We start from the raw sequence: 13,133 nt of genomic DNA, 5'->3' as shown, positions 1-13,133 counted from the left end.
GGCTTTCGAGGACTCACTGGGGTCAGCACATGATGTGCTCGCAGCTCATATTTATCCCGGCATTCTATTTTATTTATAAAATAGAAGGCTCTGTGGCCACTGGTAAGGGACAGAGACCCACGCAGACTCGGCAGGAATCCAGGCTCTCTCCCTTCCATGAAGGGACACAGACACACTTGGCTCTGCAAGGCAGATGCAGCCACATGTGTGTGAGGTTTCTCCCAAGGAAGCTACTTAAGAGACGTCATGTGTCCTGGAGATGGGGCTGTGTCGGAACAGGTCGCTCTCCTACAGGAAAGCACAAACCCACAGCTGTGGCCCGTGGTAGTTGGCTGTTGGGTGCCCAGCCCTGTGCTACAGTCCCTACAGCGTCACCCTAAACTCTTGCCTCATCCCCCACCGGGTTGGGAGTTCCGCTTACTTCCCATTGAACAGATGTGGTAACTGAGGCCAAGAGCATCCACGGGTGTGTCTGGGCCTTGGGACCCACAGGAGGAGGAAGAAAACAGAACAGATGCTGCCCCAGATCCTTCCCTCCCTCCGCAGGGCCGGCTCCCCAGGGGGGCTTTGAGAATGTGGGCCCCACACCCCCTCCGTGGGAAGCACAGCGGGCAGCAGCCCAGGACCGAGCTGAAGAGCAGCCCCTGCCTCTGGACAGGTCCTCCCGCTGTCCTACTGGGACGGAGCCCAGTTCCTCCAGTTGGCCGTCTTCCCAGGCACTGGAGCAGGGAGGGGTTCCTCCATGGGCAGCGTCTGCGTCACCTGAGAACCATGAGAAGTGCAGGGGATGGGGACCCCCCTCCCCGGAGCTCCTGGATTGGGCACTGGCCGGGGCTCCCCTTGCTCCCAGAGACCCTGCCGTCCCCAGGCTGGCGACCATCCGCTCCATCTGGGACAGGATGCGGCAGCAGGTGCTGAGTAGATACTGCTGATTCCCGCTGCAGACTATTCCTGAATGCCCATGGGTTGGGGAGGGGGGGGCGTGTCCGGGGCCATGGGACAGACCTGGGTGGAAAGAAGCCTGACACAGGAAATGGTGGGCACCCTCCACCACGCAGAGCTAGGCCCTTGCAGAGCTAGCCCTCTCAAGCCTACCATGCTGACTCCATACCCAGAACTTGCCAAAGCAGGGCTCAGGGTGAGCATCTGGGGCTAGCTGCCCTCTGCGTGGTGATGCAGTCTCCTCTGTGTTCTCCCTCTCCAGTGTGGGGCTGCCTTCCAGGACGACGACGTCATCGTGCTCAATGGCACCAAGGAGGATGTGGAAACGCTGAAGAAGAGGATGGAGGAGAGGAGGCTGAGGGCAAAGGTCGGGAAGGTAATGGAGCCTTCAGGTGCCTGGCGGTGCTTTCGGGTGTGCAGTGATTAAGGTGCTTTTTACGACCTCCAAGGGTTCCAGTCAGGGCTCACTGTGTGGGGCACAGCACTTCTGCTCTCCTTTATTCAGCTGCTTCATCCGTGACGTGGGGATGGTGACAGCCCCTGCGCAGAACAGGTGTGGTCAGGAGGTCACCAAGATTGTCCCCGGAGTGCAGCCCAGGGAGGGGCAGCCACCACCACCACTGTGCTGCCACCGGCTTTAAGAGTATGTCCTGGGTGCATAAAACTTGTGCCATAGAGGTTCCCAGCACATCTGGAGAGCCTCTGCTGTGCAGGTCTGAATGTCCTTGGGAGTCCCCTGGAGATCAGGGGGCCCGCAGAGCCTGTGATCCCTGCCCACTGCTGAGGCACCTCAGGTAGCCGGCGGGGGGTGGGGTGGGGTAACAGCCTTCCCATGACTGGGGGCTGCCCCCAGCCTCCCTGAGCCTCCAGTGGGGCCTCTAGTGGTGAGGACTGGCAGGGAAGCCAGTGACGGACCAAAGCTAAGGGTGGATGCATGACAAGGAGGCTTTGTTTTGTGGCCCTGGCCTTAGCATCCCATTCCGTAGGCAGTGGTTTCATTGCCCCATGATTTGGCATAATAACCAGGCTCAAAACAGTTTATCAGTTAAGTCATTTTTATGTGCCATCCATTCTAGATCTAGCAGGAAATTTTGTTATTTCTTAAGTATTTACAGATGATCCCTATCATCTTTCCTGAACAGCAAGATTTTCATTCTTTAAAAAAAATAAGTTAGGGACTTATTTGTCCCTAACTCAGTCCTTAGAGCTCGCAACTCTCGATCTCAGGATTGTGAGCTCCAGCGCCACGTTGGGTGTAGAGATTACTAAAAAAAATAATAATAAATTTTAAAAAATAACCATAATTTTAAATTAAAAAATTAAAAATAAATTAAAACCACAAAAAAAAGTAAGTAAGTTTCAGGGTAAATGTGGGAGAAATTTGGGGATCAGAACTAAGTCAGAGGAAAGCTTAAAGTATTAGAAAATTTGTTTCTGTGTCCTGAGGACATAGAGTTGTGGGGAAAAATAGCCTGCCCCTGTGTGGCATGCATTTACCAGTGACATAATTATTAAAGATTTTTCAGAGTTGTCCTGTTTTATTTTGTTTTAATTATCACAGAGGAAAGAGAAGGACCCTTGGAATATAAGTGCACTCGTTCTCCATTGTCTAAATGGCTGATGTTGTTACAAATGAGCAAAACAGAAAGAAAAAAGCTTGAGATATTTTTGACAGTTAACAAAAAGGACTCTCCCTCGCTATCATGATCGAGCTCACTGCTTAAAAAGTGTGTTTCAGAGGAAGCTCCCAGTGTCTTGTATGGTCATTAACGGTGTCACTGGGGTGAGTCGTCTCCAGTCCCAGAGTTCCTGCCAAGGTGTTCAGAGCCCAGTGGGGCCAGCACAGCCCTCCCCGCAAGATACTCTCTCAGCTTCTGGGAATGCCTCTTAGATACTGCTACCAGGATACCAAAATATTTCCCAAATATACTTGCAGCCGAAGGCAGGACATAGCATTTCCACTCCAACTTCTTACTGCTCTTGCTTCTTCCATAACCTCAGCTGTGAATGAAAGGCTTCAGAATCCAGTGGTCTGTTTTTGAAGACTGGGGTATCGTCCTCACGGATTTGAGTGCATGCCCTGCGTGTGTGAAACACACGGGAGGCTTTTACAGGTCACTCTGTCTGCCTGTGCTCCAAGTTCAAGGCCTGTGCCCAGGAAGGTGGGTTCCCCAGTTTCTACGGGCAGCAGCCTTCCCAGCTGAGTAGACCGTGTGTCTTTAGCGCCACCTTTTGGAAGCTTGGAGAATGGCATGTTAAATTCTCTGCGTAAGCGTCGTTCTGTTTGTGCGGTGACTGAATCTGTTGTAACACAGCCATGTGATTTTCGAATGGTCAGTGTCATCTCTTAAATTTTTGCTGACCAGTGTTGATTATTATGAGTGACTGGATTCTAGTGCCTAAAAATCTAACCGGAGTAATCCAGAGTTTAGGAGAATTGGCTATCATGTCAGGTCTTTTTTTTTTAAGTCTCTTTTTTCTTAGTAACCTCTACCTACACCCCATGTGGGGCTCGAACCCATGACCCCAAAATCAAGAGTTGCGCTCAGTCTTCAACTGAGTCAGCCAGGTGTCCCTAACCTCAAGTCCTTATAGTTAAATATCAAAGCAGTTGGACAACTCTGAAAAAGAGTTACTGGAATGGGTTAGATTCAGTACACATTTTATGGCAGCTGGACCTGAGGTACCCATCTATACTTTGTTGTTTAACTGCTCTTTTATATACAGCAGTCACCATGAACATTGTTATCCCTGGAATCTGGCATCTTTATTTGAGATTTTTGGAACATAGGTAGAGAACTAGGCAGCTCTCTTCAGGTGTATTCCTGAGTGAGGCAGAGGAGCATAACTGGAAACGCGGCAAGGGTCCAGGTTTAGGATTGATGTGGTATCAGAGTCTGCTCCAGAACAAATACCTGCTGTGGATGAACTGCTGCATTGGCTTGGTGGCCGGGCCCCCTGGATGGCAGATGGCAGGAGCCGCACGTACCCCGAGAGTGGACCCAAGCACATCTCCAGTTGGCTCTTTCTTTTTACAGAAAGGAAAGAAACCCAAGGCGGCAGAGTCTGTCTCAAAGCCAGGAGTCAGTGAAGGTAAGACACTAGAAGAAGTTAATATGGGGATCCCTGGGAGGCTCAGCGGTTTAGCGCCTGCCTTTGGCCCAGGGTGTGATCCTGGAGTCCCGGAATCGAGACCCACGTTGGGCTCCCTGCATGGAGCCTGCTCCTCCCTCTGTCTGCGTCTCTGCCTCTTTCTCTCTCTCTCTCTCTGTCTCTCATGAATAAATAAAATCTTTTTAAAAAATCTTTTTTTTAATAAAATCTTTTTTAAAAAAAGTTAATGCTTTTGCTTTGTTTGGTTTCCCTTTTTTTTTTTTTTTTTTTTTTAACAGAATCCCCAGGACCATCAAAAATTAAGGCAGTGAAGCCTGAAGAAAACAATCTGGATTCTAGGGAGAAGAAAGCCAACTCAGCTCCCAAAAGTGCAGGTGGGTCCTGCCAAGACAACAGGGAGCTGTTCAGAAAGCTGGTAACCCAGAGGGTTATGTTGCAGTTTCCTTGGAGTGAATTCAAAAGCTCAAGCTCATTCTAAGTCCTATTTCTGAGGAGTTCATTGAGCTCTCCTGGAGGCCAAGAAACAGTCCCCCACCCCAAAGCCTGGTTGAAGGAGCCTGGGCAGAGATGCTGAGTACATATCTGCCAAGCTACCAAGGCTCCACGGGGAGCTGGACTCAGACTCACTGGGGAGACTGGTTAGTGGCCTGAGGCTTGGCGTTGGACGGGAATGTTCCCAGTCCCACTAAGGCTGGGGTTTTACGTGGCGTACGAGGCACTTAGCCAGCCTTCCCTTTACCTGCCTCCTGGCCTCATGTCAAAGGGCTATTTGACATATAGTCCAGAAGTCGGTGCATTTCTCCTCACTGCCTTTAACTCAAAGATTTATTTTATGAAAAGGAAACGCAGATTTATTATTAGGTGAAGGAATGTATAATTTCATGATGTGAGAAGTACCCACAGTACTACTTGATGGCTTCAGGTCCCCAGCCTACACGGAGTAGCCACCTGGCCTGGGGTAGGTGACCCAGCCTTCTGGTAGTTCTGCTCCTGGCCCTGTGAAACAGGCTGACAGCCCCCGCGCATCGGTCCGATCTGCAGCATTCACAGGGTGGGGAGCAGAGCAGAGCATAGTTGTTGATTTTCAGTGATAGATTTAAGTGCAGTAGCTTCACCTGCTTTAGGAGTTGGCAGTTGAGGTGATGTACTATGACGTTTATCCCAAGAAAGGAAGGGGGAAATTCCTGAGACTAACAGACTTTTTCCTTTTAAAAAGAATGTGATATTTGGAGTGATCTGTAGTCCCCCCCCCCCCCCCCCCGCCCCGGTAAAGTATTTGGCTTTTCATTCTTCCAGCAGCAAATGGGAGCTCTTCTGGAAAAATTGGGAAGCCTCTGGGTGGAGCTGCAAAGAGATCCATTGCCGATAGCGAAGAATCTGAAGCTTACAAGTCCCTTTTCACGACTCACAGCTCCGCCAAGCGCTCCAAGGAGGAGTCGGCCCACTGGGTCACCCACACGTCCTACTGCTTCTGAGGCCCATGCTGCACTCCACGCCATGCGGGCTCCGTTCCGTTTCCACGGGGGCAGGTGGCATAGGTGTCACTGTCCCCTGTACTCTGCTCACTCTCTGTGCGGGGCAATAAAGTCCTCCTCCCAAACCTCCTTGCTGGTGTAGTTGCTCTTGCTTGTGAGGCGCGTGGGTTCCCAGTGACAGACGTGCTGGGCAGCTGGCCACCCCCTTCCAAGGCACATGCACCTGCTCTCCCCACGGCCCAGAGAGATGCACTGGCCACACTTCTTCTGCTTGAAATAATTAAGGACTTAGATGCCTGGTGGGGTGTGTGGTTGGGCCCTTTTGACTAAAATTGTAATGATTTTGCTGCCAACAGTTAGGCCAAATGAAACTGCGCTCTAGGAAGTGAATTTTAAATGCACTCTGCCTGCAGGTCTGTTTGCGGGAAGGCATCTGTGCCTGCTGAGTAGAGCTGGGGCCTTGCCAGTTGAGTACTTCAGGGAAGTTCCTTTACTTTAGCAGTTTCAAGATGAAAGCGATTCAGTTGGGTACCTGAGGATTTGATAGAAAAATAAAGCAAGGCCACTTTTCTCTCACCTGTGTGTATTTTTCTCTCTTCCATAATGTTTTAGTAAGAAAATTATAGCCTTTCTGTTGATAGTGTCATAGCATTTGCACATCATGAGTTCCTTTTTCACTCAGAAGATGAAGGAAATAGGGGCACCTGGGTGGCTCAGCAGTTGAGCGCCTGCCTTTGGCCCAGGGCGTGATCCTGGAGACCTGGGATCGAGTCCCATGTTGGGCTCCCTGCATGGAGCCTGCTTCTCCCTCTGCCTGTGTCTCTGCCTCTCTCTCTCTCTGTGTGTCTCTCTCATGAATAAATAAATAAAATCTTTTTTAAAATATCAAAAAAAAAAGAAGATGAAGGAAATTATATGTAATATTGGTGTCTCTTACCGATCCGTAACGTGTGCTGACAGCGGTCATTGGAACTCCCATGGGACAGCTGAGTAAGAGCTGGGAATATCCCGGAGTCAGCACGGCTCTCTGGAGCCGGTCGCACTGTTGGCGGGACCGGCTGGTTTCCATCAACAAGCAGGAAAAGGAGCTGGGGGCAGGAGGGGGCGCGGTGTGAGAGGCCCCACATTCTCTGCCTCTGAGGGGCAGAAAGCTTGGCTCCCCAAGGCATCTTTCTTGAATACTGAAGCATTTTAATCAGAATTCTAGTAACATCAGTGAATTTTTGCTGTAGACTTTTCCAGAACAAACCTGAATTGCCCACTCACTTCTTACGTGTTTCCTGTACAGCCCGGTTAAACCATTTCTAGTTGCTTTTTTATTCCTTTTGTCAAATTATTTTCATAACGATCAGTACCTTATTTGGCTAAAATTTCTCTGTCACAGTGAGTTGAGTTTTCTCCTTTCACAAAGAAAACTAAACAGTCTTTTTAGCTGAATGTCACTAATCACAGATTCAGTCATGAGGTGTTTTTATAGGTTAATGGACATTATTTTGCCAACTTCGATTTTCCCTAATTTTAGCTTTAGATATTTCAACTGTCCCCAGTTTTTCCCAGTGACCCGGTCACAGTGTCCCCAGCATCAGAACCTGGGCAGCTCAGGCCGCCCACTTCCCTCCAGGTCACCTCCAAGCTCTGCATGGCTCCCTCCCCTCCCTCCGTGCCTGCAGCCCCCCCAGCACCCCAGCCTCTCCCCACCTGCAGCCCCCCAGGAGAGCTTGCTCTGGAGAGGCCTTTCAGCCTTCAGTGCCTAGCGAGGCGTCGAGCCCTCGGAGGCCCGAGGAGCCAGTGGCACTCATCTGGTGCCCGCCCCCCCAAGGCCTGGCAGGATGCCTGGTACACGGGGGGGGGGGGGGGGGGGGGGGGGGGGGCAAGGCAGCAGGGGCTCGGAGCTGCCCCGTTTTGAGCGCTCACCGGAAGAGTTAAGCACTCGATGGCCTTTGTCTCTTGGGACTCACGCACAGAGAGCGGCCGGTGACCACCGTCCCTCCTTGAAGCATCGCAGCCCCTGCAGGTGAGGGCCAGAGGGAGGAGGACGGGGCACCTGCCAGCTCCTGCCCCGTGGCCACCCCGCAGGACCCGAGCCTCTGCTAGCCGGGGGGGACACGGGAGGGCGAGAGCTCCAGGACACAGGCTGTTTAACGCGCTTTCTTTCATTTTACAGCCTCCCCACAGTGAACTGAGAAGATTGCCACCCGACACCATGAACCTTCCTGCCTTTTGACCTAGAGAGCCTTGGGCTCAAAGATCTTTCTGCTTCTTACCTGCCTTTCCCTTGTCCTCCTTCTATTGAAAAGCTGCTTTAGGCTTTTGAGCACCGAATAAACCACGACGGCGTTTGCTACCACGACGGCGTATGCTATTGTTAAATATACATAAACATTTCCAAACGACAAAAGTCACACGGAGGGGAATTTCCTGAGCATTCCTGTTGTGTGAATAAAGCCTGTCTGCCCCTCACTGCATCACACCGAAACCGCCACATATTAGAGCCCTGTTTGGGGGGGTGTGACTTAAAATACGGGGTGCATGTAGACACAGGGCCACCCCAAGATACTCTGCAGCCGTGGCTCAGCAGCAGGGCGACCCTCCCACCAGAGCCGGGTGAGGCTGCTCGGGAGGGCCAGGGCAGAGTCTGGGTTCCAAGGATGAGCCCCCGAGGGTCACCGGGCACCCCCTCTGGCACTTGGCCAGAGGTACCTGCCAGCTGCTTCCCCAGGAGCAACTTCAAAGTAGCCCCTCGCGAGGAGGAATGGGTTCTCCTACCGGGCTACCTTCTAATCAGCCCTTTGGCTTTGCCTCCCTGCAGGCCCCGAGCAGACCACCTCCTACAGGAAGGCCCCCGCCTCTCCATGAGCTGTGCACGTGTAGGAGCCGGCTTCTCCTGTGCTTTCAGATGGTCTGAAAACTTCTTGGTCACTGCCCAGAGCTCAGCACGGTTCGAGGCACGGGGAGGGTCCCCAGTGGATCCTTGATGACAGCTGAACATTTCATTCCTAGGGACCAAGTGTGAATCAGACGACACGGGAGAACAGGTACATAGGCCTTGTGTTCCGTTAAATGCGATTCTTTCGGTTTCGTGTCCTTTCGAAAACGTTCGGTTTCAAATACACTGGCCAGCAAGCTCTAGCTTACGTCCCCACGTTGGCTTCGGTTGGCATACAGGCGGGGTCCTTCTCCCCAGGGTCTTCACACCCCCCCAGATGCCAGCACCCCCCGCTTTCCCCAGCCACCTCATCGCCCCTCAAACTACCCGAAAGTCTTTTTTCGGGAAAGCCTCCCTGCATAACCTAACCTCGAGCCGCCTCCTACAGTTCTGTTCTCCTAGAGTGCTCGCTGCTTATCACAATTTGAATGAAGTGATTTATCCTCTCCCCACGCACCACACAGCCAGGGACGATCAGTGAGTGGAGGCGGGAGGCGCGAAGGAGCGGTGGGCACGGGGGAGAGCGTGGCCACCCACAGGGCCTGTTTGGCCCCAGCCGAGTGGCCGAGTGGCCGAGTGGCTGGTGTTACCAGCTCATCCCTGTTTTCCAAGGAAGCCAGAAACCTTGGTTTCAAAAGTCGAGTCCCTCCCAATATTTAAATATTCCCAAATAGGGCAGCCGGGTGGCTGATGCCCTGGGCCCGCCGCAGGTGCGTCTGACTCCAAGACCTGGGTGCTGGTTGGGATCCTTGGAGGCGGGCCGGGCGCTGGAACGCGGCAGGGCGCAGGCAGGGTGCGAGGCGCCCACCCCGAGGTCCTGTGATGACCTGAGGCCACGATCCTTTCCTGCCCCCGGCCCTCGGGCTCGGGGCCCACACGGCCCAGGACGCCCTGCTGTTCGGTGGCCCCTAAAGAGTGTGGCTCCATCTCTGTCCTACTAAATGAGGTCTTCTTCCTGACAAGGGATAGATAGATTCGAGACCATGGGGTGTTTCCGGCCGAAGTTATTCCTGGAGGCAGGGGTTTAGCACCGCCTTCAGCCCAGGGCGTGATCCTGGAGACCCGGGATCGAGTCCCGCGTCGGGCTCCCTGCATGGAGCCTGCTTCTCCCTCGGCCTGTGTCTCTGCCTCTCTCTCTGTGTGTGTCTCTCATGAATAAATAAATAAAATCTTTAAAATAAATTAATAAATATCGCCAAATAATCATGTCTGGGAACAACGCAGGCCAAGCAAAGCCTGAGGGGCTCCCAGTGTGCAGCCTCTGGTGTCATCGCCACCCCCACCCCCCCGACCCCCGGCTCTGGGTCCCACAGCGACACGTGCTCCGTCTGCCCCGCTCACCTCAACGTCCGGACTGGACAGGTAGAGAAAGGGCGGAGCTGGGTGGGGGGGAGGCTGCTTGTGTCCCCGCCCTCGCTGCACCCGCCTTGGAGGCCGCTCCAGGGCGACCCCCGGGAGCCTCCTGAGCCCCCGCCCGAAGCGTCACAATGGCCTCTGTGACATCACCAACAGCCGGGCCCCAGGCACCCGGTCTCCGGGTGCGCGGGAACAGACCCACCATGAGCAGCTCCGCGCCCCAGCTCTGCTCACCATGCGGACGCTGACATGGCTCTTGCTCCTGCCCGTGTGCCTCTCCTGCGGCTACGCCTTCATGTTTTCCCCGCTGCGAGACAAGGCCAAAGAACCGCAGGGGAAGGTGCCCTGCGGAGGCCACTTCCGAATCCGGCAAAACCTCCCGGAGCATGCCCAGGGCTGGCTGGGGAGCAAATGGCTCTGGCTGTTTTTCGTTGTTGTGCTGTACGTGATACTGAAGTTTCGAGGAGATAGTGAGAAGAGTAAGGTAAGGACGGCCCCACCCCGGGCCCACCCCGGGCCCCGCCACCCTGGGCCCCGCCGCCCTGGGCCCACCGCAGCCGCGTCCGATTCCGAGACCTGGGTGCTGGTTGGGGTCCTTGGAGGCAGGGCGGGCGCTGGAACGCGGCAGGGCGCAGGCAGGGTGCTAGGCGCCCACCCCGAGGTCCTGTGATGACCCGGGGCCACGATCCTTTCCTCCTTTCCTGCCCCCGGCCCTCGGGCTCGGGGCCCACACGGCCCAGGACGCCCTGCTGTTCGGTGGCCCCCAAAGAGCGTGGCCGGATCTCTGTCCTACCAAATGAGGTCTTCTTCCTGACAAGGGATAGATAGATTCGAGATCATGGGGTGTTTCGGGCCGAAGTTATTCCTGGAGGCAGGTTCGCCGCCCCCCGCTTCTTAATTTCCCTAGAAGAGATTCTTAATTTCTCGCCAGTTGCCGAACGGAATGGAAGTGGCATCATTATCCCAGGAAAAGGAAAAGACCTGTCGTGCAGGGATAAAGGTGTAAGGGAGGAACAGCTCCTCCCTAAAGCGGCTGCACAAGCCTCCGACGGGGAAAGGGGGAGAGAAATACGGCATGTTCTCTGCTAGACAGGCCCCAACTTCATGACGCTGTGTCCAAACTGATAGAGCAGAGCTTGGCAAACGTTTTCTGGAAAAGACCGGATAGTAGATCCTTTGAGCTCTGCAGCCCACACAGTCTCGGTTGCGTCTCCTCAACCCTGCCGTTTGGGCGTGAAAGCAGCTCGTGCAATGTGCCAGTAAATGAGCAAGGCTGCGTTGCAATAAGACTTTATTTACAGAAACAGCCGGTGTGCCCGATTGGGCCATAGTTTGCCAATCCCTGGACTAGAGCGCAATGCTAGAACCGTCTTCTCTCAAGGTGAGCCCGACCCTGTCGGAACTGCGTCAGGACAGCAAAGCCACCCATGTTGTTATTCACCCTGAGTGTCTTTCTTGACAGGAGCAGAATCCTTCCGGCCTTCGAGGCTGTCCATTTCGCTCTCCACTAAAGAAAAATCAAAATGCTTCCCCCAACAAAGACTATGCATTCAATACCCTATCCCAACTGGAGATGGACCTTGTGAAATTCGTGTCCAAGGTGCGGAACCTGAAAGTCGCCATGGCAACTGGCAGTAACCTCAAGCTTCAGCACTTGGAGGTACCTCCAGAGCCACACAATAATATTACCATCTATGAAATATGGGGCGAAGAGGACTCTGAATGAATGCACTTATGTGTCAGAGTAGGAGAGACAAAATTGAGTGTTGACAAACCGTATGCAAACCAATAAAATTATTCTGAAGAAAACGAATTCTCAAATTTGACACCTTTTCTTCCCCCGCCCCCTCTCTTTTGAAACTGGAAGAAAAAATAAATGTGAGCCAGTAGCCGCAGCAGTTACTCTCTTGTTTTTGCCTTCCTCACCTCCACTAGAGCAGAGAGTGGTGAGAAGAGCACAGACAGCCACGGCACCAGGGCCCCTGGAGGACGATACGGCTTAGGAAATTTGGGAGACGATGCAGAAACCATCTTCATAGTAGTCATCCTTGTAGTAGCTATTTGTGCAAAAGGTGGAACCAATTTTTATCTTTATAACTTATTATGAAGGCCAACTTTACAGGTTTAAAAGAAAAATGAATTAAGAGGTGTGTGTGTGTGTGTGCGTGCACGCGTGTGGACGCACATGTGTGCCCCTGTCGGGGAATGCTTGATTCTAGAAACACTTGATTTTCTTACCGTCAGAAAAGTCTTTTTATTCATTCTGTCTCGTGGATGACCCGTATTGACCTTTTCTTGTACCAAATGTCTAACTGGATTAAGAAATAGAGAATTGATCTATATTTTCCTTTTTTTTTTTTAAAGATTTTTTTTTAATTTATTTATTCTTGAGAGATAGAAGGAGAGACAGAGCCAGAGACACAGGCAGAGACAGAGCCAGAGACACAGGCAGAGGGAGAAGCAGGCTCCATGCACCGGGAGCCTGACGTGGGATTTGATCCCGGGTCTCCAGGATCGCGCCCTGGGCCAAAGGCAGGCGCCAAACTGCTGCGCCACCCAGGGATCCCTGATCTATATTTTCAATGTAATTCAGATACAGGTGAGCTAACCGGGGCCTCCCAGATTAGTTGACACGAATGTGTATAATGCTTATTAAAAATATGGATGTTTTGGCATGTTTTGTATCGCTAATGGGAACTATGCTTACCCAAGGCTGTTAAATTAGCCTCCTGAGCCCCAGTCAAGGTCAGCGGGTGCCGGCCTGGAGAGGCAAGCTAGTGGGGAGGACCACGGAAGGGCCAAATCAATGTGTGCCTGACAGGGGAGTCCTGAGTCTCCATCAGCGAACCCCCATTGTTTGGGCCGAGCATTCAGGCTCCGTCCCGTGTGTGGGGGCAGTCAGGCCTCAGACAAAGGCCGCCAAGCCCATCTCTTCCCGTCTCGTCCCTCCTGAACACTTTTTGTCTTGACTTAAGAGGATGGGAAAAAATGGAAGGAGCGGAGTTGTGCGTTCAGTATTCCGAGTTGTCCAAGCAAACGGGACCATGGGAGTTGTTTTCACAGCCGACTCTGAGGACACTCAGAGAGGCAACAGATATTTTGGTTGGAACCTGTGATCTCCACGTGGCACAGATTTTAGATGAATGGAGATCACCTACAAGGCAGGGGTCTGCAAACCATGGCTCACAGGCCAGCTCGCTACGCGGTTTCATGCTCCCCGTGAGCTGCTAATGGCTATTATGTCTTTCAATGGTTGAAAAAAGATGAGTAATATTTCACGACGTGCAAATAACATGAAATTCACCTTTCAGTGTCCATTG

General features: G+C 52.7%; 2 protein-coding genes across 6 annotated transcripts in view; both read left to right on the top strand.

The window, feature by feature from the left end:
* RTF2 (replication termination factor 2) overlaps positions 1 to 5,660 on the top strand; it is a 39,036-nt gene extending 33,376 nt beyond the window's left edge. The window contains exons 6-9 of one of the 2 annotated variants that reach the window (XM_041733095.1): positions 1,205 to 1,318; positions 3,981 to 4,035; positions 4,335 to 4,430; positions 5,356 to 5,660. In XM_041733095.1, the coding sequence (XP_041589029.1) occupies positions 1,205 to 1,318; positions 3,981 to 4,035; positions 4,335 to 4,430; positions 5,356 to 5,531 (441 nt within the window). In that variant the 3' untranslated portion in view covers positions 5,532 to 5,660. Of the gene's footprint in view, positions 1 to 1,204; positions 1,319 to 3,980; positions 4,036 to 4,334; positions 4,431 to 5,352 lie in introns of both variants that reach the window. The other variant, XM_041733094.1, reaches the window with a different exon arrangement.
* Positions 5,661 to 7,397: 1,737 nt separating this feature from the next.
* Positions 7,398 to 11,695, top strand: LOC121478193 (protein FAM209B-like). 4 transcript variants are annotated; one of them, XM_041733100.1, is made up of 3 exons: positions 7,398 to 7,545; positions 8,341 to 10,297; positions 11,276 to 11,695. In XM_041733100.1, exons 2-3 carry the CDS (start codon positions 10,049 to 10,051, stop codon positions 11,537 to 11,539), a joined length of 513 nt encoding a protein of 170 aa, XP_041589034.1. In that variant the 5' UTR covers positions 7,398 to 7,545; positions 8,341 to 10,048; the 3' UTR covers positions 11,540 to 11,695. The 4 variants fall into 4 exon arrangements, with proteins under 4 accessions (XP_041589034.1, XP_041589032.1, XP_041589031.1 ...); XM_041733098.1 differs by having other exon boundaries at positions 7,696 to 10,297; XM_041733097.1 differs by having other exon boundaries at positions 7,398 to 8,566; positions 9,682 to 10,297.
* Positions 11,696 to 13,133: the final 1,438 nt, after the last annotated feature.

The sequence above is a fragment of the Vulpes lagopus genome, chromosome 18 (assembly GCF_018345385.1).
Source record: "Vulpes lagopus strain Blue_001 chromosome 18, ASM1834538v1, whole genome shotgun sequence".
NCBI classification, from domain to species: domain Eukaryota; kingdom Metazoa; phylum Chordata; class Mammalia; order Carnivora; family Canidae; genus Vulpes; species Vulpes lagopus.
This window is presented reverse-complemented; position numbering and strand designations above follow the sequence as displayed.

Bases quoted from the DNA above. Each gene is read 5' to 3' on its own strand.
- LOC121478193 (XM_041733100.1), top strand. From the start codon at position 10,049: ATGCGGACGCTGACATGGCTCTTGCTCCTGCCCGTGTGCCTCTCCTGC. The intron at 10,298-11,275 runs GTAAGGACGGCC...CTTTCTTGACAG, and splicing joins GAGATAGTGAGAAGAGTAAG to GAGCAGAATCCTTCCGGCCT.